The sequence below is a fragment of the Canis aureus genome, chromosome 8 (genome assembly GCF_053574225.1).
Source record: "Canis aureus isolate CA01 chromosome 8, VMU_Caureus_v.1.0, whole genome shotgun sequence".
NCBI lineage: Eukaryota > Metazoa > Chordata > Mammalia > Carnivora > Canidae > Canis > Canis aureus.
The window spans coordinates 34,616,708-34,642,706 of NC_135618.1; the positions used below are offsets into that span (position 1 = coordinate 34,616,708).

General features: G+C 37.5%; 1 protein-coding gene and 1 long non-coding RNA gene across 12 annotated transcripts in view; one reads left to right on the forward strand and one right to left on the reverse strand.

The window, feature by feature from the left end:
• The window catches only part of LOC144318604 (uncharacterized), a 41,812-nt gene extending 39,562 nt beyond the window's left edge, over window positions 1-2,250 (reverse strand). For 2 of the 8 annotated variants that reach the window (XR_013384663.1, XR_013384660.1), the window contains exon 1: window positions 2,012-2,247. This is a non-coding gene — a long non-coding RNA (uncharacterized LOC144318604). The other 6 variants (XR_013384656.1, XR_013384658.1, XR_013384655.1 and 3 more) reach the window with 6 other exon arrangements.
• A 31-nt stretch (window positions 2,251-2,281) lies between these two features.
• Window positions 2,282-25,999, forward strand: part of STXBP3 (syntaxin binding protein 3) — a 55,435-nt gene continuing 31,717 nt past the window's right edge. For 2 of the 4 annotated variants that reach the window (XM_077905707.1, XM_077905706.1), the window contains exons 1-7: window positions 2,282-2,419; window positions 11,317-11,366; window positions 11,969-12,050; window positions 15,731-15,807; window positions 18,476-18,554; window positions 19,841-19,941; window positions 24,468-24,622. In XM_077905707.1, the coding sequence (XP_077761833.1) occupies window positions 2,371-2,419; window positions 11,317-11,366; window positions 11,969-12,050; window positions 15,731-15,807; window positions 18,476-18,554; window positions 19,841-19,941; window positions 24,468-24,622 (593 nt within the window). In that variant the 5' untranslated portion in view covers window positions 2,282-2,370. The remainder of the gene's footprint in view (window positions 2,420-11,316; window positions 11,367-11,968; window positions 12,051-15,730; window positions 15,808-18,475; window positions 18,555-19,840; window positions 19,942-24,467; window positions 24,623-25,999) is intronic. The other 2 variants (XR_013384653.1, XM_077905705.1) reach the window with 1 other exon arrangement.

Here is a 25,999-nt window from a genome sequence, read left to right on the forward strand (position 1 = left end):
CTCATGTTTGCATAGCCAAGTCAACGTGCAGCATTGATGAGAACTACTAATCCATGATACTTTTATGGAGGATATTTATCTGGATTATCATGATTAAGTCATCATTACTAATGAAGAAGGCCTGGGAATAAGATGGTGAGTGATTTGCCCTAACTCAAGAGCTTTTACATTCAGCTCTTAGTTATTTTGATTCTTTTTCTTTTTTTTTTTTTTTAATTCCCCCGCCCCTCCCCGCAAAGCAGGTGTTTTGCCTCTGACCAGTGTTATTGGATTTGACCTTCTATTCTGTCCTCTCATGTTCAGGGGACTCAAATTCCTTGTCCAATTTGCCCAGGCAAACAGACTAGAAGAGGTGGAGAGACAGCTCAGGGAGGTTATACGAAACTAAGGGAGCAAGGGAGGGTATGCAGTATGGTACAACAGAAAGGGCAATGGTCTTGGGGTCATTCTGAGGTCTTAAGTGGTTTATTTTGCTTCTGAGTCTCAGTTTTCACATCTGTAAAATGGCAATAAGAATTTTCATCTTGGGCCATGTGAGGTTTTATCTTATTTAACACACAAACGCAATGAAACAGGTGTTTGAAGTCACATGCTTCTAAAAGGCAGAGACAGCATCTTGTGCTGTGGACCTGTATCTTTGTGCAGCTAAGGCACACATTTGTTCCATTAGAACACACTGCTCCCTGGTAACCCAGCCTTCAGGAGCGTGAGCCACAGCTGCACCCGACATGATCCAAGTCAAACTTTCAGCCCCAGAGGGAGTTTCTGTGTCATTCCCGGGCACCTGGTCATTCTCCTCAAGGTAGGAGATGGAGGCACTTCACCCACCTCCCTCTTCTGCCTCGGTTTGCCTCTCTAGGGCAAGGAGCTCCATTTTAGAAGGGTGAGTGCACTGTCATGCCTTTTTCTTAGGGCTTGGGGCTCCACCTCCTCTACTAAGCAGAATCTGATTTTAAATTGAAAAGGGAGAGGGAAATAATGTGTTCATTTAAGATCCTGAACAGCTGAGTCCATTTAAAGCAAGTTTAAAAGAGGCCAGGGCTCTGGCTTCCATTCCCATACAAGCCATGAATGGGAAAGCCATTAATGCCACAGGTTGTGCTCGAACCCATTTTATGGCTGCTTTTATTCTTCATTCTCCTTTTCTCTCCTACAGAGCATATATTGTAAATTATCCCATAGACAGGATACTCTATTGCTTTCTGTGTAGCTTAGACACAGTCCGCATTCCACCGCAAGCGCGGCCTCCTGGGCAAGTTTCAGATTCCTTGTCTTTAAGGAGGATCCGTGAGATAATCCACTCACCTTAAAGCACTCCGTAAATATTAGCCACTATCATTACTAGTATAGTAACTAACCATTTCCACTTATTAAGATCATTGGTTCTTTGCAATCTGCAGGAAAGTCTTTCCTTTTTTAAGATTTTATTTATTTACTCAGGAGAGACACACAGAGAGAGGCGGAGACGCAGGCAGAGGGAGAAGCAGGCTCCGCGCAGGGAGCCCGACGCAGGACTCGATCCTCGGTCTCGGGGGTCATGACCTGAGCCGCAGGCAGACGCTCAACCGCGGAGCCACCCGGGCGCCCCTATTTTGTGATTAACTGATTTCGCCTCAAAAGATTCCTCTCAGGAAGTAGTTTTCTGCCCCAAATTTCTAAGTCTGAGCACAAATCAGCTTCTTTGTGAAGAGGCTCTTAACAATAATTCCTTCGTCTTTCTTTAGCAATCCCTTCTTTGGACCCCTAAGGCATTGCTAACCCCTCCCACACAATTTCGTACGTCAACTTTTGCTTGTTGAGGACACAGCCGCCGTCCTGCGGGCTCCTGTACGGCGAGGTCTTCATTAAGGCCTTCGCTTTTCCGACCAACTACCGACTACCGTCGGCCGGGAAAGGCCTCAAACGAGGCTTAAGGGGCCTCGCAAGCGGGTCTCTCATTCATAGGAGCGCCCTGGAGGGGGCCTCAGAGCCGTACACAATCACTGTGTCCTGAAAACGGAGCGACACCAACCTCCGCGGGACACCTTTCCTAGCGGGTAGCTGAGCGCGCCCCCAGGGCCGCGCGCTGCGAACGGCTTCGCGACAGGGACGTCCTTCTCCAGGACGGCGAGCGTGGACGCCGAGCGTCGGACGTCGCGCTCCCCACCTGACCCGCACGCGCCGCTGCTGGGTCCCCCAGGTCCGGGGCCTTCCGCGGACAGAGCCCCCGCCGGGGGGCGCACGACTGCCCGGCCGACCCGCCCGCACTGCGCAGCCTCCGCCCGGAAGTGGGCGGGAATCCGCGGGCGGCCGCGCGTGACGTCACGCGGCGGGGGCGGGGCCGCCGAGCTTGGCCGGCTCCAGTGGCTGCGCCTCGGCGGTGTTGGGAAGATGGCGCCGCCGGCGACGGAGCGGGGGCTGAAGAGCGTCGTGTGGCAGAGTGAGTGCGGTGGGGCGGGGGCTGAGAGGGAAGGCCAAGCTTTCCTGCCCCGGGCCGCTCGGGCAGCCGCGCGGGCACTTGTTGCTTTGGGGCCCCTGCCAGCCCGGGGACTTGCGGCCTCCTGGCTCTCGCGGGCACCCCTCGCCCCGGCCCGGCTCTGGCCTGGAGGCGGCGCCCGGGTCAGCGGCCCCGTCGGGCCCGGCGGCGATGTCCGTCCCCCGGCGCCGTCTGTGCGGCGTGTGGCCGCGGCTCGCCCGTCGCCGCCTCCCGGGTTTCCAGGCACTGCTTATTGTGCTGCTTCGTTTCGGTACCAAGCAGGGTTTTATCACTGCGCTTTTCAGTGTCCCCTCGAAGAGAAACAAAACGAGAGGAGCCCACTCTCCAGAGGGTCCTTGAGAAAGACCCACTTGAGCGGTCAGATGTCGGGGCCCGGTCCCCGCCGCGCTGCGGGCCTCCCTGCTGTGGGGACTGAGCTGCTGCTTGGCGGTGCCGGACGTGCCGCCCTCCTCCTCCGCGAGTTCGTAAAACTCGCTGCAGAGCTCGCTGTGCTGGGTGACAGGGGCAGCAACCACCAAGCAGGAAGAACCATCGTTGTTTGGCTCGCTGCGTTCAAATTAATTATGGCCTAGCCGTGGAACAGGGAGTTGACACCTAATTAGTATTTCTGACTCCGACTTGTTGAGCGAAGGGTAGAAATGACGAGTTAACAAAATCCTGGGAGCTTCTTGTGTAAAATTAAAACTCCAAATCAGTAACTGGCCTGTTGCTGAACGTAACTGGATACTAAAAACGACTGTATAAATAGAAGGGGGAGAATACATTACAATAACATCTTTTTAAAACTTGAAAATTATAAGGTTGGCATTCTGTGTTTTCAGGTTTGCATGGGTGACTTTTAAGATTCGGTAGTATTTTTCAATTACAGCGTAAGTACATTTATATGAACATGGGTAGTGAATTGCATTGTATAAATAATTTCCGAGATCTGTGTGGTCCTTAACATCAGCATTTATCAGGAAAAAAGGGTAACGATAGTAACTTCAGTTTTGCTAGTGTGGAAACTGGGCAAGAGGGAGAGCTTAGAGACAAAAAAATTTCCGTCCGTGCTGTTAACTTGGGGTAGCACCAGGATGTCAGATGAAGTGTAAGATAAGATGGGATACTGAAAGGAAGGAAAGAGATGTCAGGCTTAAAAAATATGTCTTTGAATCTTTGTATAAATAGAAACATAACTAAAACACAAGATGACATTCATTCAGCGTATAGGAAGTAGAGAGAGAAGAGGGACTCAGTTCTGTTCGCAAGAGATACCAGAGTCTGGAGGAAACGATGGAGGAATCTCCTAAGAGGTAGGAGAATCCTACAGTTGACTGGGGAAAGGTTTTGCTAGAGTGGGGATAGTGCAGTTAAGTCATGGTAGAGAGCTAAATAACTTAACCTGCAATTTACCCAAAATGTAGGAAGAAGGAAACTAATATTTCTTGAATATTTATTCTGTGCCGGGCATTATTCTTTATATCTATTAAAATTTGGTAGAAATTACTACCTTTATTTCATAGATGTTAAAACTGATACAGCTATTATAATAGCTGTATTATTCTTAAGAGCCAAAAAATCAAATAATCCAAATACCCATGGATTGATGAATAGGTAAATAACAGGCAGTATGTCCCTACAGTGGACTATCAAGCAATAAAAAGGAATGAAGTGCTGATAAAAGCTGCAATATTGATGAACCTTGAAAAAGTTGGGCCAAATGGAAGAAGCCATTCACAACCGCATGTTGTGTGACTCCATTTACATTAAATATCCAGAAGTGACATATATAGAGAGACAGTAGATTAACAGTTGTGTACCTCTGGGGGGCGTGGAGAAAATGGGGAGACTCGGGGATAATGGTTAAGGGGATGGTTTCCTTTTGGAGTAATGAAAATGTTTCAAAATTGATTATGGTGGTGGATGCACAACTCTGAATATACTGAAAGCCATGTAATCATACACTTTGGGTGAATTATATGGTATGCAAATTATATCTCAATAAAGCTTTTTCTAAGAAACCTGATAACAGTATTAAATATAGACTTAGGGACCCTGCTTGCCTCAGCGGTTGAGCGCTTGCCTTTGGTTTAGGTCGTGATCCTGGGGTCCGAGGATCGAGTCCTGCATCAGGCTCCCTGCACAGAGCCTGCTTCTCCCTCTGCCTGTGTCCCATAAATAAAATAAAGAAAGAAAGAAAGAGAGAAGGAGAAAGAAAGAAAGAGAGAGAGAGAAAGAAAGATAGATTGATTGATTTAGTATTCATACCCAGCTCTTTCTGGCTGCAGGGTTTAATGTGTTATATGTCTGTGATTTTCTGTAATGTTTAATGTAAACCTTAGTTCAGAGCCTTATCTTATGCCCAGTCTGTTGGCAGTAGTCTCCTAACTAAGCCTCTAAGTGCTTGTTCTTTCTCACTCCAGTCTATGTGACTAATAGTTGCCAGAATAATTTTCTTGTAACAGTGAGGTGCTATGATCATGTTATTTGCTTGAAGACCTGTAGAGAGAGACCCCTCCAGTTGTCTAGAGATCATTTCAAATAGTCTGCTTATTTTCTACCTTTTCCTTGTATAATCTTGATGTTCAACTAGTCTATACTGTTTATTCTTGAAATCTTCTACCTCTACATCTTTATGACAGTTTTTGTGTAGAATGCTCCCCCTATACCTGTTCTTTACCTGTCCAAATTTTAGCTAGCCTTCAAGTCTTGGCTCAAATGGGGCTACTATCTCCACAGTGGCTTCTTATTTTAACCCAGCCTCTTACATTTCTGTAGCATTTGGTTTATCCTTCTCAAATGACACTTCTCACTACTGCCTAATGTCTCTTGATAGGCTTCTCAAAGTTGGGTCCACTATTGTGTGTCCACTATTGTGTCTAGGGAATAATAGAAGACAAATATGTAAACAAAAAATATTTCAGTTTGTGATATATATATATGGGCAGGGGCTGCTTTAACTAGATGGATCAGGAAAAGTTTCTCTGAGCAGGTGACACTTGATCTGAGACCTAAAACATGAGAAGAGATCAGCCTTTAAGGACTGTCTTAAAAACACTTTTTTAAAAAAAAATCTTTAGGGATCCCTGGGTGGCTCAGCGGTTGAGCGGCTGCCTTCAGCTCAGGGCGTGATTCCGGGGGTCTGGAGATTGAGTTCCACGTTGGGCTCCTCGCAGGGAGCCTGCTTCTCCCTCTGCCTGTGTCTCTGCTTCTTCTCTGTCCCTCGTGAATAAATAAAAATCTTTAAAAATAAAATTTAAAAAAGCTTTAATATTTTGAGTGGAAAGGCTGTATTAATAAAGCTAATTTCCATACTTAAAATCAATGAAAGTTTCTAGTGTTTGGTATTGCTTATTTGCCACTTTCTGCTACAGAAAAGCAGTAGCAAAAATATCATTGATATAAGATTTTAAATAAAAATTTGATGAAGCTGGGATGCCTGGGTGGCTCATCAGTTGAGCGTCTGTCTGCCTGTGGCTCACGGCATGATCCCAGAGTCCCAGGATCAAGTCCCCCATATTGGGTTCTCTGCATGGAGCCTGCTTCTCCTCCCGCTTCCTATGTGTCTGCTTCTCTCTGTCTCTCATGAATAAATAAATAAAATCTCTAAAAAAATTTTTTGATGAAATTTATTTAAAAAGTAAAGCAACAAAACAAGAGTAATTAAATCTACCACAGAGCAATCTCAGGCCACATGTGGCATTTTTTCCTTAACACAGTCTTATTTTGTTGTCTGTAAATAGTAGTCTGATGTCTGTGATTCATAGCATATATGTTATAGGAAATATTAAGAGAAAGTTCATTTAGAAAAATTACAAATAAAAGTAATCAGACCATATTTTAAGTTTTCCTTTTAGTCCTTATATAGCTACACATATATTTTTTATTTTTTGTCATTCTATGGCTTCCTTTTTTTTTTTTTAAACCTAATACTGATGTGGCATTTTCCATGCTATTTCATAATCTTTGCTATTAACATTTTCAGGTGTCTTTAAATACCTTGATGTAGCAAGAAATTTTGATATATTCTCCCAGCCTCCTTCTCCAGACACAACCACTCAGGTTTCTCACAAATTCTTCTACAAGTTTTCCATGCAAATATAAGCATATGTAAAATATTTTTTTGTTTCAATCAATTATTTTTATGTATTTTTTCATTCTGCTTATTTTAAGTTTATCTTGTTGAGCAAAATATTATTCTTTTAATTTTTGGATATTTGCACAGTCCTGTATTTACTTAAGCCAGTATTAATTGGGTACTCTATGCTGCAGATTGATTTGGGTGCATATACCTTGACTTCCTGGAATTTACAGTGTAGTGGGGGGTGATGTTACACAAGTAGCACTTGGTATATTAGCAGTGCAGAACGGTTTCATGGGAGAAGAGAAGAAAAAGGAATCATTTCCTCTCTGGGATTGGATCAAGGAAGACTTCAAAAAGGAAGTGCAATTGAAATGTGGTAGGATTTCACCAGACGGGGAAATTGAGCCGTGGCCCAAAGATGAAAAAGTACAATTTTTATGGAAGAGGGAATGATTCCTTCTAAGTATAGGGTATTTGTTGCAAGGAATAGGTGACGAAGACTAAAACGTAGGTTGGAGCTAAATAGTTTAGGCATTAGGTGATGGGGAACCATTAAAAAGCATTTTTTTTCCCTCTCTCAATATAATGAGTATTGCATTTGTTCCTTCCCTGGTCTCCTGGGTTTACCTTTATAAAGATTCTTGCCTGGGTGGGCTCAGTCAGTTAAGCATCTGACTCTTGATCTCAGCTCTTGATTGATCTTCATCTCGGGGTCATGAGTTCAAGCCTCACATTGTGCTCCATGCTGGGTCTGCGGCTGACTTAAAAAAAAAAAAAAAGATTCTTAACCATTCATTAAATAACTTGGGCCACCACAGGTCAGCAGAATCTGTTGGGTTTCTAATTAAGAATTAAGTAACATGTATAAGTTTTCTGAGAATGTAAATTTCTTTATGGCCTACCAATGTGCTTTTGACTTTTGACTTTTTGATTTTTCAAACACCTTGTCATTTGCATTACTTTTAAAGACTGGTTTATTATTTCTTCTCATTGGACTAATCGTTGGAAGATTTGGTGTCTACTCCAGATTATACTTCGCTTTCCCAGCCTAAAGAATGAGGAGTTTAGACTACATGTTTTTCAAGATTTTTTCAGTTTGAATTCATGTTTCCATTTTTTTAGATCTTCATTTTGTATATTTTCTTTATTTCCATTTGCATTCCTAAAAGTTTTCTCTTTTGTTAAGTTATAAATATTTACTACTAGGTTTTCATTGTTTAATTACATTTTATTTTATTTTTTTAAAGATGTAAAGATTTAAATATTTATTCATGAGAGATGCAGAGGAGAGAGAGAGAGAGAGAGGCAGAGACACAGACAGAGGGAGAAGCAGGCTCCATGCAGAGAGCCTGATACAGAACTCGATCCCGGGACCCCCAGGATCACGGCCTGAGCCAAAGGCAGACGCTTAACCGTTGAGCCACCCAGATGTCCCATTTACTGACATTTTACAAATCATCTGTGTCTTTAGGCACTTTGCTCTGAAATTTGTTTAGCATGATTCTCTGCTCCTTGTTTATTTACTTAGGCATGATCTTAGTCCAACTTGGCAAGATAATTTGAATTCCATAAGTGTATTAAAGATCTAAAGTAGAAAAAGTAAAACAACAAAACGTGGAGAAAATATAAGATAGCATGAGTTAGACTTTTAAAAAAAACCCGAAACTCAAATCTCATTTAAAAGAAAAAGACTTGGGCAGCCCCGGTGGCTTAGCGGTTTAGTGCCACCTTCAGCCTGGGGTTGGATCCCCGGATCCAGTCCCACGTCAGGCTCCCTGCATGGAGCCTGCTTCGCCCTCTGCCTGTGTCTCTGCCTGTTTCTCTCTCTCTCTCTGTGTCTTTCATTAATAAATAAATTTAAAAAACATTAAAAAAAAGAATTTTAAAAGAAAAAGATTTGATAAATAAAAATTGTAAATTCCTATATGGTAGAAGACACCAGCTAAATTATATTCACAGAAAACATTGACCATGCATAGGAGAGAAAGGGTTAATATACCGAGAGTATCTGCAAATTGATTAGGAGAAAATAATGACTCAACAGAATAATAAATAAAGGATGTGAACATGATTTGCAGATTAGGACATTGAATTGATTGTTTTTTTAGTGGAAATGTGAATTAAGACCAGTTCTTTTTCTTTGACCCATCAGATTGATACCATGCTATAATTGGGAAGCTTGCTGGTAGGAATGTGAATGGTTAAAAACTTTTTGAGAAAGCATTTGGAAGAGAAAAAAAAGCATTTGACATACAGTAAAATAAAAGACATAACTTTTGGTGCCAGCAGTCTCATTTATGGGAACCTGTGTTTCAGAAATAAAAAGAATGATACATAAAGATAGGGGCCCATGGATAGGATGGGTGGCTCAGTTGGTTAAGCATCTGACTGTAGCTCTGGTCATGATATTGGGGTTTTGGGATTGAGCCTCTCAATGAGCTCTGTGCTCAGTGGGGAGTCTGCTTGTCCCTCTGCCCTTGCCCTTCTCTTACACACACAAACACTCTCAAAGTCTTAAAAAAAGACATATGTATAAAGATCTTCATTGCCATGTTATAGTGGCAAAAATGGAAACTCCTGGGGGTCCCGGGATCGAGTTCTGCATCGGGCTCTCTGCATGGAGCCTGCTTCTCCCTCTGTCTGTGTCCCTGCCCCTCTCTCTCTCTCTCTCTCTCTGCATCTCTCATGAATAAATAAATAAAGTCTTTATAAGGTAAACCTAGGAGACCAGGGAAGGAACAAATGCAATACTCATTATATTGAGAGAGGGAAAAAAATGCTTTTTAATGGTTCCCCACCACCTAATGCCTAAACTATTTAGCTCCAACCTACGTTTTAGTCTTCGTCACCTATTCCTTGCAACAAATACCCTATACTTAGAAGGAATCGTTCCCTCTTCCATAAAAATTGTACTTTTTCATCTTTGGGCCACGGCTCAATTTCCCTCTGGTGAAATCCTACCAGTTGAGCTATATAAAAATAAAGCAAGCTTAGAAAGAGAAGTAGTATAGTAGTATCTAAACTCTGCCTGAGGGCAGCCCCGGTGGCGCAGCGGTTTAGCGCCACCTGCAGCCCAGGGCGTGATCCTGAAGACCCTGGGTCGAGTCCCACATCAGGCTCCCTGCATGGAGTCTGCTTCTTCCTCTGCCTGTGTCTCTGTCCCTCTCTCTCTCTCTTTCTCTGTGTCTCTCATGAATAAATAAATAAGATCTTTAAAAAAAATATATTAAAAAAAATAAACTCTGCCTGAGAAATCCTTCATCTCTGCCTTTAACGTAGAAGAAACCAGTGCTTTAGGCTTAAATTAGTAATAAACTCTCTAGGCTTTTGCCATAATTCTCATTTAACATTATAATCTCCCTAGCAAACATATATAAGCATCTTAACTAGTATTTCTTAACACTTTCAATCCTTCCCAAATACAATAAAACCTTCCAGATCATACTTCTATGAATATTGGTAATCCTTATTAAATATACCCTCTGCTTGAACATGTCTTTTTTTTTAACATGTCATTTTTTAATATGATGCTAAAAATTGATGGTATATTTCTACAAGCATTAACTTAAATATAAATTAAGTAGGTGAGTTTAAATGAATTCTGTAAACACTCATTACCAGGAATTAATGAAATTAGAAGTTACTATAATTTATATTTAAATTATATTTTTATCTATTATATACTACATATTAGTTTTCAAAATTGAAAATTAGTGAAACATTAAATGTGGGGGATCGTCATTTTATTTATTTTTTAATTTTTATTTTTAAAAAATATTTATTCATGAGAGAGAGAGAGGCAGAGACATAGGCAGAGGGAGAAGCAGGCTTCCCGCAGGGAGCTTGATGTGTGACTCGATTCCAGGACCCCAGGACCATGACCAGAGCCAAAGGCAGGTGCTCAACCACTGAGCCACTCAGGTGCCCTGGGAATTGTCTTTTTATAAATTAGAACAACAGGTATTTGTGTGAATTGCCTATGTACATTATTTAATACATAAGAAAAAGGTTTTTGTAAATCAGTGAACTAATTTAAAAATAGATGAATTTTGAAAATCATTGCAAGGAACATGTTTATATTTATTGATTATAAGTCAAGACTGAACTTTTTTTATCTAATACTAAATATAAATTGATGAAAATGGTAATGCAGTAAACCAGAAAGAAAAGTATTTACCTAGTTTTGATTATCAGATATAATTTAGCAATAGGCTATTTAGGGATTTTCCTATGAGTTTTTTTTTTTCTTGTTTACTTGGGATTTAAGTAAAATAGGAAAACAAATCAGATAATAGTTTCAGAAATATTTTCCAGATATGTTTATATACTTAAATATATTAGTTTTTTATAATACTTTTATTCTCAAAAGTTTAAAAACATACTACAGTTTAAAGATAGGTAGGGGTTGTATGGGTGGTCAGTTGAGCATCCCACTCTTGATTTCAGCTCAGGTCATGATCCCAGGGTCATGGGATCCAGCCCCCCAGTTGGGCTCCTCCTTCAGCGTTGAGGGTCAGGGGAGGGAATCTGCTTGAGATTCTCTCTCCCTCTGCTCTTCCCCCAATTAGATATGCATGTGTTTTCTGTCTCTCTCAAAATCAATAAATGTTAGGTGTTAAAGATAACTGGATTTTTACTTTGAGTTTAACAGGTATATATACTTTTTATGTAAGTTAGCAGATTTTCAAATTGGATACTTTCCCAATGTTTTTGATCTTTTGAGTAGTTATTATATTTGTTCATTAAGATTTGTGAATAATTTTTTTTTTTTTTGCAGAGATAAAAGCAACAGTGTTTGATGACTGCAAGAAAGAAGGCGAATGGAAGGTAGAATTTGCATATTTTGCCCTTTAATTGAGGACAATGTATTATTATTATACTTGTATAAGAATGTAGAGTCTGGAAGTATACTGATTGCATTCAAATCCCAACTTCATCACTTGATAGCTGTGGCTTCTTGGGTAAATTACTTGACCTCTCTGTTTTTTTTTTTTTTTTCTATAATAGGAATAGTATTACCTCATAGTGTGGTTGTAAAGATAAATTAATTAATCCATGGCAAATGATTAGAACAGTACCTGGAACATTTGTTATTCCAGAAATAGAATTTTATAATTTTAAGAAAATTTGATGTTAAACACAAGATACATTTAAAATGAACAAGTTCTTTTAAAAAATGAATAAGTTCTCTGATTCAAAATGGAAATGTTTTATTTGCTTACTTATATATATTATATGTATGTATATTGAGAAAATAAATCTCCAGGTCCTACAAGTGAAAAGGTGAGTTGAGATCATTTGCCTACTGTCCTGATATTTTCATTTTACATTATAAAAGGTTTATATTTGAATAGATTTAATATATTCTGTCTTGTGAATTCTTGACAATCAAGTACTTACACTATTTCTTAATTTATGTTAATTTTAAGATAATGCTTTTAGATGAATTTACCACTAAGCTTTTGGCATCATGTTGCAAAATGACAGATCTTCTAGCAGAGGGTATAACTGGTAAGTGTTACCAATACTCATCATGAAAACTTTTTTTTACTGTGACTGGGAAAGTTTGAAGTATTAATAAATTTTAGTCATTGTGTTTCTGAGGGGGTTGTGTTTTATTATTTTTATAACTCTAGCCATAATAATTATGTTGGACATTCTTTTCTCTGTAAATCTTCAGAATAACTCCTGGAAGTTTTCTTCAGCTGAGATTATAATTCATAGCCTCTGACCAAGAGTATAAGTTAGTTGCCTTGTTGAATTTGTCATTTAAAATTTTAAATTTTACATATTTGATAAAGGTTTTGTATGTCGACATACTGGGTATACCTCAGTGTTTTTATTAATGTTGGTGGTTTTCATGTATTGCTTTTAAATGGATAGAAAGATTTATGTTATAAATCAACTTTTATACATATTTACAAGTGTATAATATTGACTTTTTAAGTTTCTCTTTATTACCTGGAAATGAGGCAGTTAATTATAAGTTTAAGTCAGCTTTAGAATGGCATTATGAAAAAAATTATGCTGCCAAAAGTTACCTTCCATTAGGCAGGATCGTGTTAATGAGATTAATTGCTGTTACGTTTTAGGAGTAATACCCATATTTTACAATATTTATAATCCTATCATCATCCTTAAATTCCTCATCCGTTCACTCATTTATTTAAATTTGATCTTCACGACAACCCTTCAGAGATTTTTAAAATACCCTCACTGGTAACTAGGAAACTGAGACTCAAAGTCGAAAATAATTATTTCTTTTATATTTTGCAACCTAATGTAGAATGTGTACCCTCTGTCACTGCTACTTGTGAGATTCAAACATACACCAGTATTTTTAAGAAAACCTGAGCATTGTGTACAAGGGGAGGATTAACTAAAATTTTTTATAATGTTTATTTTGATATTTATATATAAAATCTTTAATATATAATCTCTTACTATTGATTATATATTCAGTTTGTCTTTATGGCCTTTCCATGGAAAAAGCTCTCCAATAGAAATCAGAAGATTAAAACCTTGATTTTTCAACTGTTGTACAAATGTAATACCAATTAAGCCATGAAGTTTTTTAAGTTTCCAGAGGTCATTCTGATTTGCAGTAGAATGAGAACCGTTTGCTAATGTGTATGAAAATTCTGTGAATCTACAGAAAAGATTCTGCTGCCATGTAAGTTTGGGAAGTAACATTAGACAAAGCTAAAGAGGTTTCTTTAGGACTTCCAGAGTTTTTTTTTGTTTTTTTTTTTTTTTTGTATGCCAACATGTATGTGGATCTCCTGGGTTCAAGTGTAGTACTCAGTTTTCTAAATTTATTTAGAAAGAAAGCTTTTTTTTTGAGAAGCATTTCATAAGGACTGTTTATCATGGAGTATATTGTTTCTTTATATCCTCTGCTGTCACCTTGGTTTACTTGGTTTAATCATAATCATATCTACCAACTTGAACTTGTCACAGTCATTTTGAGTCCCACATGTGCTCTTGATTCTTTAATTAAGAATCCCTCAATTAAACTCAGCATTGCAGTTTTGGTGGTCATACCTTCTGTGGTCATTCAGGTCATTTGTGAAACTATTCAGTAGTATTTTCGAAGTTTTAAAAAATAAATGAGAAAAATATGCATGTATGATACTACTTTAGTGAAGAATAAAGTTAAATAGTAAAAAATAGACAGGGGCAAGGGCACCTGGGTGGTTCAGTTGGTTACGTATCAAGCCTTCAGCTCAGGTCATGATCCCAGGGTCCTGGGATTGAGCCCCACGTTGGGCTCCCTGGTCTGTGGGGAGCCTGCTCCCTCTCCCTCTGCTGTTTCCCTTGCTTGTGTTCTCTTTCTCTCTCTGTGTCAAATAAATTAAAAAAAAAAAAAAAAAAAAAAAAGACTGGGAATTAAATGAATCCTTTGTTACTATTACAGGAATACTCATAAAAATCTTTTTAAAAAATCTATTAGATACCCATCTTTCAGGAAATTGAAGAAGTGACATTTTCTGCTATTAATAACCAGACATTTAAGAATATTTTCAAAGTTTGTATTCTAAATCATATCACAGTGTTTTCACATTTTAACATATACATTACTCACCAAGCATAATAGGATATATAGCATAAGATGACTGTAAGGCACTTGATTTTGAGTATTAAGCAGTAAAATAAGTTTACAGATTTAACCTTAATTTTTTTTAAAAAAGATTTTATTTATTCATATAGACACAGAGAGGCAGAGAAGCAGGCTCCACACAGGGTGCCCGACATGGGACTCGATCTAGGGACTCTGGGATCACACTGAAGGCAGACGCTCAACTAGTGAGCCACCCAGGTGTCTCAACCTTAATCTTTTTTTAAGGATTTATTTATTTGAGAGAGAGAGCATGAGGGGGAGGGGTAGAGGAAAAGGGAGAGAGAATCTGAAGCCGACTTAGCATGAAGCCTGTCACAGGGTGGTCTCACAATCCTGAGATCACCACCTGAGCTGAAGCCAAGAGTCAGTTGCTTAACTGACTAAGCCACCCAGGAGCCCCTAACCTTAATCTTTTAAGGGTGAAATTACAGGGGCATCTGAGTGGCTGTCATTTAAGCATCTGCCTTCTGCTCAGGTCAAGATTCCAGGGTCCTAGGATGGAGCTTTGTGTCGGGCTTCCTGCTCAGTTAGGAGGCTGTTTCTCTTTCTCCCTCTGCCTGCCTCTCCCCCTGCTGTGCTTTCTTTCTCTCAAATAAATAAATCTTTTAAAAAAGTGGAATTACAATTGTTGGGAATGGGGATAAAAATAAAATTAAGTATCTCCTTGGAAACCTTATCTGATATCCTAAGTAGAAGCTATGATAAACCTATACTTTAGTAGTATAAATGAAGGAATGGAAGATAAATCATCCTATTTACCAAAGAAGTCCAATATAAATATCAAAATAAACATTATAAAAGTTTTTAGTTAATCTTCCCAATGCTCAGGTTTTCTTAAAAATACTGATGTATGTTTGAATCTCACAAGTAGCATTTCTTGCTTTATGGCATGTTGCTCGCTTATGCTTGTAGTCCTAACTGTGAAATAGCTGCTTTATCTTTTTCTTCTCATGATCCACACTTAGTCCAGAGTTGAATTCTAGGGAAGATACATTTTTGGGAGGCTTTTTTTTTTTTTTAAGTATTTAGTTATTTAAAAGATTTTATTTATTCATGAGAGACGCACAGAGAGAGAGAGAGAGAGAGAGGCAGAGACACAACGCAGAGGGAGAAGCAGGCTCCATGCAGGGAGCCTGACGTGGGACTCCATCCTGGGTCTCCCAAGATAACACCCTGGGCTGAAGGCAGTGCTAAATTGCTGAGCCACCCGGGCTGCCCAAGATTTTATTTATTTTAGAGAGGGAGAGAGAGAGAGTGCACAAGTGGCAGAGGGGGAGGGAAGGGACAAGCAAACTCCATGCTGAGCATGGAGCACAGTGGGGGGCTTGATCTCAGGACCCTGAGATCGTGACCTGAGCCCAAATCCAGAGTTGTTCGCTTAACTGACTGAGCCACTTAGGTGTCCCTACATTTTGGGGATTTTTTGAAATATCAAATGGAGACAAAGAAATATTAAACCTAGTTATGTAAATGTGTTTCCCTATTATTATAAATAAGAAGTAAAGCTTATTTTAAAATTGTTTCAAGTGTATAAATACTTGGTTATATAAAATGACTTTTTTTTAATTAGTTGTGGAGAATATTTATAAGAATCGAGAACCTGTCAGACAAATGAAAGCTCTTTATTTTATCTCTCCAACATCAAAGGTGAGTATTTTGAATCTTTAAAAAATATGTTTTTCATTCACCATTGACATCATTTTCTCATAGAAAATTCAAATATACATTCTTAATTAGAAAATTAGTGCTACAACCTAGTTTGCTTAGGAAAGTTTTTCTGTGTTAGAAATTGTTTCATTTGTACTCTTGTCAATAAGAATATATAAGTGAAAGAATTCTTCCCCTTCTCCCATATATGAAAAAGAATTTAATTGTATAAAATGGTAGAGTTTCTTTGAGTAATTTGTTAACTCAGTGCTTTCCTGTGCAACCATATTTTTTTTGGAGGACAGCAATGTACATAAAAGAACTAGTCTTGGATTAATTCTTTATCTTAGTGACTTCTCTATAGCATACATTTATGTATATGTATATACACATGTATGTATGCATGTAAGTGTATATATAAATACATTTTTTATGTCAAAGGTATATCTTAGTTTATGATCTGTGATTGGGCTCATACTTAAAGCCAAACTTTTAGAGTGAAGTAAATACCAGATTCCTTTATTCTGTACAATATTTGAGAATGAATTTTTTTTTAAGATTTTATTTATTTATTCATGAGAGACACAGAGAGAGAGAGAGAGGCAGAGACACAGGCAGAGGGAGAAGCAGGCTCCACACAGGGAGCCCGATGTGGGACTCGTTCCCGGGACTCCAGGATCACGCCCTGAGCCAAAGGCTGACATTAACCACTGAGCTACCCAGGCGTCCCTAGAATGAATTTTCCAATTCATACTTTGACATATTCCCACTCAGAATGTTAAAGTTGAAGATTCCAGTTTCTTTTCTTCTGATTCTAGCAGACAGCAGGGAAAAAAAACCCAATTATTCACTGTTCAGGCTCTGTATATTGGCTGCTGGTGTGTGTGTGTGTGTGTGTGTGTGTGTGTGTGTGTTTTATTTTAAAAAGAGAATGGGAAGGAAGGGCAGAGGGAGAGGCAGAAAAAGAGAGAAACCCGAGCAGATACTGTGCTGAGCAAAGAGTCTGATAACGTGGCTTGATCTCAGGACCGTGAGATCATGACCTGTCCCAAAACCGAGAGTCAGACACTTAACCCACTGAGCTACCCAGGCGCCCCTGGCTGCTGGTGGGTTTTAATGATATTTTGTATCCTAATGCTAATTCTTAGCATTAACAGATAATGATGTAAAAGTCTATGTGGCCATTGAAAATGAGATTTCTAGGAAATTTTAATGATTTAGGTAATTGTTATTTTTAATGTTAAGTAACAGGAGCAGGATACAAAATTGTGTGTTCAATAAAGCAGCAAAGGAGTCAGAGAAAAAGGTACCTGAATGAGACTCCTTTTTTTTTTTGCTACAACCAACTCTAGCTTCTCTTTCTGTCCTGAGTCAATTACCTATTGGGTTCTACAACTCTGTGAGTATCAGTGTGGGCTTAGGCTCATGCAACACCAGTGGAGAAACCTAGTGAGAGACTTCCTTCCTCAGTGGCTGGGTGAGCATCTGTAGACCAGTGTCAGAGTGTTCCCAGCCAGAGGTCGTAAAATGACAGATTTCTGAAAGAGTTTGGCTGTAAGAGATTTCTGAACCCCAGGGGAAAGGTCCGCTAGTGAAAAAGAGAAGCCCTGTGGTTTGTTTATTTATATACCTATAGCCCTCAGGAGGGGAAATCTTTTTGCCTTCCTCCTTTTGTGAAACTGCCTGTTTTTAGGATCCTCAACAACAAACCTCCAATGAGTTGACAAAGGAAAGCGTTGACATATCTAAGTGGATCAAGCTGCCAGAGAGGAAGTTTTCAGTAAGAATGAAGAAAATATACATCTTACAAAATGTAGCTACTTGGAGAGAAGGATGACGACCTAAACAGAAAAATAATACACATAAGGAGAGTCTAGTATAGCACATAAAAAATTTCTTGAAGCTCAAAACTGTGATTTCTCTCAGTTAATTGCAGAAAAGGATAATCACCATCAAAATTTGAATTAATAGCCTAGAAGATAAAAATGGAGTATCTCAAAGCAAAAAACCAAAGTAATGGAGACTTGCTAGATAGATCCATGTGATCTAACATGCGATTCTAGGAGTTCCAGAAGTACAAAAAGGAACAGATGGAGGAGAAATCATTAAAATCTATGTTCTTCTGTTTTTCATTTTTGCTTCCAGATCATTGTATCTTTAAAACTATTAGCATAATAAGTAAACAAACAAACAACTACTAGATTGTATTACCTGCTGTTCCTCCTCCTTGAAGTCATTTCCCAGCCTCTGGGTCTTTCATTATCCCTTGATAACTTTACTCCTAGCTGACTGTTCCTCTCTTTAGCACCTCTTCTAGTCTCAATGGCTTCATTATCCAGGTTGATAACATTTCCAGTATGTTCGTTGGCTTCTCAGTTCCTTGATTTGTTACCTTCTAACAGGGTCTTCTGTGGGTCTTTAGCTTCCCAGTCACTGAATCATTCCTGGATCTTCTCATTGCTGAAACAATACTCTGTTCATACATATTACCTTACTGCTTCTTAGGTCTTTAGCTATTACTGTCTAGACAACATAGCATTTTAAAAAAATCAATTTATAAAGTAAACTGTTAAGGTTTTATTTATCAAAAAAGAATAATCTTAGATATTTATAGCATATTTAAATTAGTATTTGGTTAAATGTGTATTAACAGCTAACCTTCTTTAAGTCTGTAGACTGTTTTTTACGCGATTTTGCAAGTAAGTCCGAGAACAAATACAAAGCAGCGTATATATACTTCACTGACTGTAAGTAGCTTTGTAGTATTGCTTCATTGTTTAAATCTTATTGAGTATTTCTTACAATACTATTATGATATTATGATTTTTTATTGCTTGTTCTAATTGGTTAAAAAGAATCTAAAGGTATCATAATCTATCCTAATTTGCATTAAGGTGATAGAAAATTAAATTCCGAACTAGTCATTTTTGCTGGTATACAATGGTGGGGGGTTGGTGGTGAGGGCTATCCATCAAATTTTATGCTGCTGACAGGAATTTTTTTTAAATCAAAGTTTTAATTGAGGATTTGATCATATAATCAAAAATAAGACCCTTTGGGAGAGTACTGAAGAAATTGCCATCTGTTTGGCAAATATTAATGGAGAGAATCTATCACATTTCTCTTACTGAACCGTATGTTCAAATAGAAAGCAGCTAAACTAAATCACGGAGAAGTCCACAAACACATACTTCTGCTTTATGTTATACCTTACATAATTATACTGCAAAATAAAAATGCCATTCATCTAAGTGCAGTCTTGGTCTGTGCTATTAGAGATTCATCATTTTAACTAGTATATTTTTCCTGTAAGTTATTATTTATCTCATACCTGTAGTACTTTGCATTTTAAATACCATGCCATAACTTTTTAATCCTTTAAATAGCCTTACTATACAGAAATTCATGTTTATGGAATTGATAAAAGTTAATGTGTGTGAAGCATCTTAAGGAATCTTGAGACTAAAGAACATCATGTTAAATGACACTAGGACCCAATGATTGATGTTCCAACCTAGATTAAAGGTGAGGTTGAGGTGGAACAGGCTCTAAGATCTGGAATTTATCAGTCTCAGGATTTCCCGTCTTCAGAGAAGTTCTTGTAATACATAGAAGGGAAAACTAATACTTTGGTTAGTTTTGGTGTGGTTGCACTTAGTATTAAAATTTAGAGAACTAGTATAAATTCCTAAGAAGTTCTGAAAGTCTTATAAAAGTTTATTAAGTCCCGGATTTGGATCTGATTTTACTTCCTGCCAATTTTAGTTTGCTATAAGCAGCTCTCTAAGGAAATAATCTTAGATATGGTTCCTATGAATTGGGAAAATGGAATTTCTGTTACAGTCCTCTTCGCTAGAATATATTTGCTCTGTAAAGTGAAGAATATTTACATATTATCTCTGTACTCATAGTAAATTACTTTGTAAAAGTCATGAATTCTATGTAGAAAAAATCTTGAATGTTGAAATGATTAATTCAAAAGAATAAAAATTTAGATGGAGTTAATACTCTAATTTTTCTTTTTCCATCTCAGTTTGCCCTGATAGTCTCTTTAACAAAATTAAGGCTTCTTGCTCCAAATCAATAAGAAGATGTAAAGAAATAAATATTTCCTTCATTCCACTTGAATCTCAGGTACTTCTTCTTTTTTTTTTTTTTTTAATTTTAGCTCACAATGGATTTTAAAATTTGATTTTATGACCTTTTATGAACTTACTTGTTAATAAGGTATATCCTAAAGATGTTTTATATACTGTGTATTTAGTGAATCTTGAACAATTCACAAGTAGACATTTCTCATGATGAAGGAAAGGAGAAGAGCATAAATTGAAATAGAACATCATGAAAGTGGAGTTTAAATTTTACGGCTGCCACTAAGTCCTGTATATGTCAAGTTTTACAGCACTACCAGATTATGAAATCCAAAGATTCTGAGCACAGTCTATGTTAGATGACTCCAAAGAAATACTTTCAGCTTCTGTGACCATTTGTAATAACAAAACAAATGTTCTTCAATAAATTTTTTATAGAACATTATTAGATTATTTTAACATAAAAAATTTTGAATTTTTAAAATTCATTTTGACTTTGGAATAGTTATTAGCCTCCAATTAATAATAAAAGTGATAGGAAACACCTATATAGTACTCTCTATGCCAGACACTTTGCTAAATGTTTTCCGTAAATATATTCATGTAATCCTCATAATAGTTCTATTAATAGACAGTAATCCCATCTTCATTTTAAAAATGGCAAAATCAGAGAAGTTAAGTAACTGCCCCAAATCACACAGCGAGTGCATTGCTCAGCTTTGTTGTGCTCTGTTGTCTATGTTTGGATTCTAACATTTCATAGAATTAGAATAATTCACTGTTGTTTGGAACCATAAGGTCAGTATTTTAAGAGATGGAAAGGCTCTAGAAAAGAGATTTTTCTTTTAAGCTGTTGCAGTTTGGGGCAAAAAGAAATTAAATCCAAACTGTAAAATTTTAAGATAACCATTTAACATTAGATTGTTTCCAAAGGTTACCTTAAGACCTATTTCTTTTAATATGATATGTAAGTTTAGTGTAGGATGAAATGGGCTTCCTAAATGACGTGGGATATAAACAGTAGTGTGAGAAATATTACAAGCATATCCAGAGCATCTGCTGTACAGATGGTAAATATAGTTTTAGTCTCAGAATTCATTAAAATTCTGCAGTTGCTCTTTTTGAAAGAGAGATTTGTGTAGCTATCTGACCAATTTGATTGGTGATGGAAATAACTTGTCTTTGTCTATATAGAGGACTCTCATGAGAATCATCTTACTGGTCTTTGCAAAATGTTGTGATTATTTAAGGTCCTGTCTATCTGCTTTGTTTTTCCCCTATGAAGCTTTTGCCTTTATTTCCTTGATATCTTAACAAGGTTTATGTAGTAAACTTAACTGCTATGGAGGAATTATAGTGAAAGTACTTTGAACTTTTGTTCATTTGTGAGTGAAGATAATAAATACAACTAAGCTGTTTGAGTTATGCAAGATCATGTGCAGTGGATGCTGTCTGCTAGATGCAAAGTGATTTGTTGTGCTGAGTATGATATATGCCCTACATGTACCTGAATGCTGTAAAAGAAGTCCAAACAATTAAACATTTTCAAAATGATATCAATTAGGATTAGATTTAATTGCATAGAACAGAAAAATTTACTTGCAATAGCTTAAACAAAATGGAAATTTATTTCTTACTAATATAAAAGAAGTCAGGAAATGGGTTATGTATGGCAGGTATGCTGACTCTACAAAGTTGTCAAGGGCCTATTCTAGGGATGACCCTCATGATCCAAGGTAACTATAGAATAATTTCATCCTCATTTGGGGAAGCAGGATGAAGGAGAGAAAGAAGAAAGTATATAGATTTCCTTTATATCTTGTTGGCTAAAATTTAGTCACATGGGTATACATAAATGTATGAGGAAAAAAATGTAGTCTTTTAGCTATGCATATGTAGATATGTGGCTGCTTCCCCCAGAGAACTGGTGTGGTTACTGAAAAGGACGGGAAGAATGGTTTTGGGGGAGGCAAGGAAAAGAGATTAATTTGTACTGGGAGAATGGGAAAATATTTGAAGAATGGATAGAATTTCATAAGATAGTAATAAAGAGAGAAAGAAGAGGAAAGTGAGAATAGCCTGAATGCAGAGATACAGAAGCAGAAAAGTAGAGGGGAGCAGCAGAAGTGTGCATTATAAAGGCTGAAGATATGTTAGATAGATCTGTCTCTATAGGTAGGTTGGGACTGTTGTAAGAGGCTCCAGGTCCCACCAAGAATAATGGCAGAAAATGCACTGATGCAGAAGACCATGGGACTGGTCCTAATGTTTTTAAGGAAAAGTAGAAGTCAGGAGACCATTGGGGAGAGATTATTAAAATCAGATATGATAGTGCTCCAAAGAAAAGTTGGACATTCAGCACATTTAGAGGTTGCACAGAGAGGAAGGAGGTTGATTCACTCCTGAATTTGAGTCAAAGAGATTAAAGAAATCTCTCAGAGAGTTTAAGATAATTACTGCTGTCACATATACATTAAAGCAATTAGATGTCAGACATTCAAGAATGTATGGGAAACTGATGATGGTGGACCTTAGGTAGTACAGAGTCTGGTGGAGTTTAGTAGAGAGGGTGCTAGATGATGTCTAGATAGAAATAGAGCTAAGCCAGCTATAGTTTAGCAAGAAAAGTAGATGGAAGTGGTAGGGGTGGGGAGAGTCTTTAAGGAGCTGATTATGGATCATGACGTTGAAGAAAGTATTTGGTAATAGTCTAAAGGAACATGTAATAGTGGACATGAAAAGTGGAGAAGGGGAGGAAGGAAATGGAAGAAATGGGAGTGTAGAATGAAAACCAGCTCTGAAATTCTCTTTGGTTTATTGGACTATCAGTTTAGATTAATTTAAACTGTGGTAACAACTTCCTAAATCTCAGTATATTACAATAACCAAGTTTGTTTCTCATTTGTGTTTTTGTCCATTGTGGTTTGCCTGGGGCTGTGCTCTGTATTCTCTTCATTCCAGGTCTTAAGCTCAAGGAGCAGCCCTTGTCTGGGACGTAGCAGAGGTAAAAGAGAAATGGTAGAGCCACACAATGGCTCCTTCCACTTACCCACCCCCCCACCCCCACCAATGGCTTTAAAGCTTTTGTGGGGAAGTAGAATGGGTCACTTCTACTCATTCCCATTGATGATAGCTAACGCTAACTTCAGTGAGTGAGAGGCCCTTTAGGGAAGGACTGTAAGCTTTATTTATTTTATTTTATTTATTTTATTTTATTATATATTTTATTTTATTTTAATTTATTTTATTTTATTTTTTTTATTTATAGAAAGAGAGAGAAAGAGCAGAGGTTGGGGGTGGGAGAGGGAGAGAGAATCTGAAGGAGGTGCAGAGCCCAGTGCAGAGCCCAACTCAGGGATTGATCCCACAACCCTGAGTTCATGACCTGAGCTAAATCAAGAGTCAGACTCTTAACTGATTGACCCACCCAGTTGTCCCAGGGCAGTAAGTATTTTTGAACAGATAATATTAGCTACTGTTGTGTGATAATGTACTATGAGAAGTGCTTTTTTGGCAGTTAATACAACAGCCAACACTTTGAGCAACACAGACATAAGTGGATTAGCTATGGCTAAATCTCCATCCCTCTTTGGGCTGCTGCTCTTGGTTATGTGTTACGTTCAAAGAAATGAATGCCCTACAGTGAAAGGACACTTTCACGAGGAAGCTTATTCATAGTTTAGTAGTTAACCTATGATAATTGTTATATACCTACTTTTACACTCAATACGTTATCCTAGGCTAAGAGGGATTACTATCATTATTTTTTAAAAAATAAAAATTAGTTTAATGGAGAACTCCCAACCCCAGTTAGAGAGCTGCTTCTTTTGTACTCTTCAAATAACACAATAATAGTAAATCTCTAATCCAGTTCTTTGTACATAAGTAAATGCTTTTGTTAGTTGAATAAATGTGTCTTTGAGGTTTCAGTGTATCTATGATTAGACCAGTTACTAGGTCTGACACAATAGGTGTTTTTGGGAAATATGTTTCTATTTTAAGGAAATGAAGACTACCTGAGGAATTGAAGAAACATCTCAACTATGGAAAATTTCTGGGTTATTCTCTAATGGATTAAGTTGCTTAATGTAGGTCAAATATATAGACCAATTTTGGCTTTGTTGTATTTGTGCCAGGTATTAGATTTTTTAGTTTGACTACCTCAGATTTGTTCATCTGTTGCACAGGTAGTGAAAAACAAACAGTACAATCTGTATATGAAACAAGAATTGAGGGAGAGGGGTAGACTAAGCAGGAAAGGAGAATGAGAAAAGAAATAAGGATGAAATCAAGAGGACAGAGAGAAAATGAGACTTGATTAAGGTAAAGACGGAGAGAGGTAGACTAAGCAGGAAAGGAGAATGAGAAAAGAAATAGGGATGAAATCAAGAGGACAGAGAGAAAATGAGACTTGAATGAGGTAAAGACACAGTGGCCTCAGGAAACAGCGTGGTTAGTGCAAGTAATTTTTTTAATGTCCCAAATAATAGCTGTGTTTTTTATTTATTTATTTATTTTTTAATTAAGTCAGCAAATTGACAGTGTGACCTTTTTTTCGGCCTAACTTAGGTTTATACTCTTGATGTACCAGATGCATTCTATTACTGTTACAGTCCAGACCCTAGTAATGCAAATGGAAAAGATGCCATTATGGAAGCAATGGCTGAGCAGATAGTAACAGTGTGTGCTACCCTGGACGAAAATCCTGGAGTAAGATATAAAAGGTAAGATACTCAGTAGTGTCTGTATATTACGATTTCTATTTGATCTCTAGTGTAAAGGTAAGTAATGTCTCTGTGCTTGTGTTCATTGGTTTGCAGTTTATTTTCCATGTAGAATTATGCTGTACATATAGAAGATATAGTTTAAGGTTGAAATTTCAGAGCAACTAACAGCCTTTATTACTAAATTTCAGAGCTTAAATTTGGTGTGATTTGCAAGCACTTTTTCATGAGTTTAAGAAATGCTTAGAGGAAGGGTCTTTGTTGTGATATAGAGAATACAGTCTTAAAGTTAATGTTTTATTACATTTTCACCAAATTTGAATTGCTATATTATCTGAATAGTGGTTTTAGTGTTGAAGTGTTCATAGTGTCTAATTCCAGTGGCCATTTTAAATAGATTATTGGGGTTTTTTAAAAAGATAAAGTTTGACTTTGATACTATGTACTTTTATTTATTTGCTTCTTTTTAAAAATAAAATTTACTGTGAAGTATATTAATTACATATGTATGGCTTGGTAAATCATTCCAAAGTGAACATATCCTCTAACCCCACCAAGGTCAAGAAATAGAATGTAGATGGCATCTCAGAGGTTCTGCTCATGATCCCCCTTGATCATCACACCATCTCTCCTCCCCAGAGGTGACTGCTATCCTGACTTCTAACACATTTTTAGTTTTGCCTGATGTTGAACTTGGTAAAATGAAATTATATAATATTTTTTGTTTCTGGCTTGTTTATTCCACATTATGTTCTGAGAGTCATTTATGTTGTTGTATGTAACCAACATACAACATGGATTTTAATCCCTGCTAATTACTAGCTGTGTGACCCTTATGCCTTCAGTTTCCTTATCTATGAAATGGGAATGATAATAATACCCATCTTATAAAGTTGTTGTTAGAACTCTGTAAAGCTTTCAGAATAGTGCATGGCACTAGTAAAATGGTAGTAGTATAAATATACTGTGGTACTTCCTATAAGTATTATCACTCACTTCTCTTTTAGAAGTTTCTTTAATTTAAACATTGGCATTGGTCAAGTTTGTTGGCCCAACTGTTTAATTTCAAATTCATGTGATACCTTAAGCTATATTACTCTCAACCACTTAAAAAATCTATTAATTACTTAGAAAAGTATAGCAAATCCCATTAATTCAGATGTTACCTAATAAGCTCTACTCATACATACATCAGGTCTTGAAAACATTCTTTTTCTTATAGGTAATGTACTAATTACATTTCAACTTCAGGAGAACAGAGCTAAGTGGTTTATCTTCTGGTAGAGTTCAGTGTTCAAGTTTCTGCTCTTGGTATTAGCTCTGTTGAGGGAAATGAGTAAATATAACCAATTAATAATTTAAAAAGCTCACCTATGG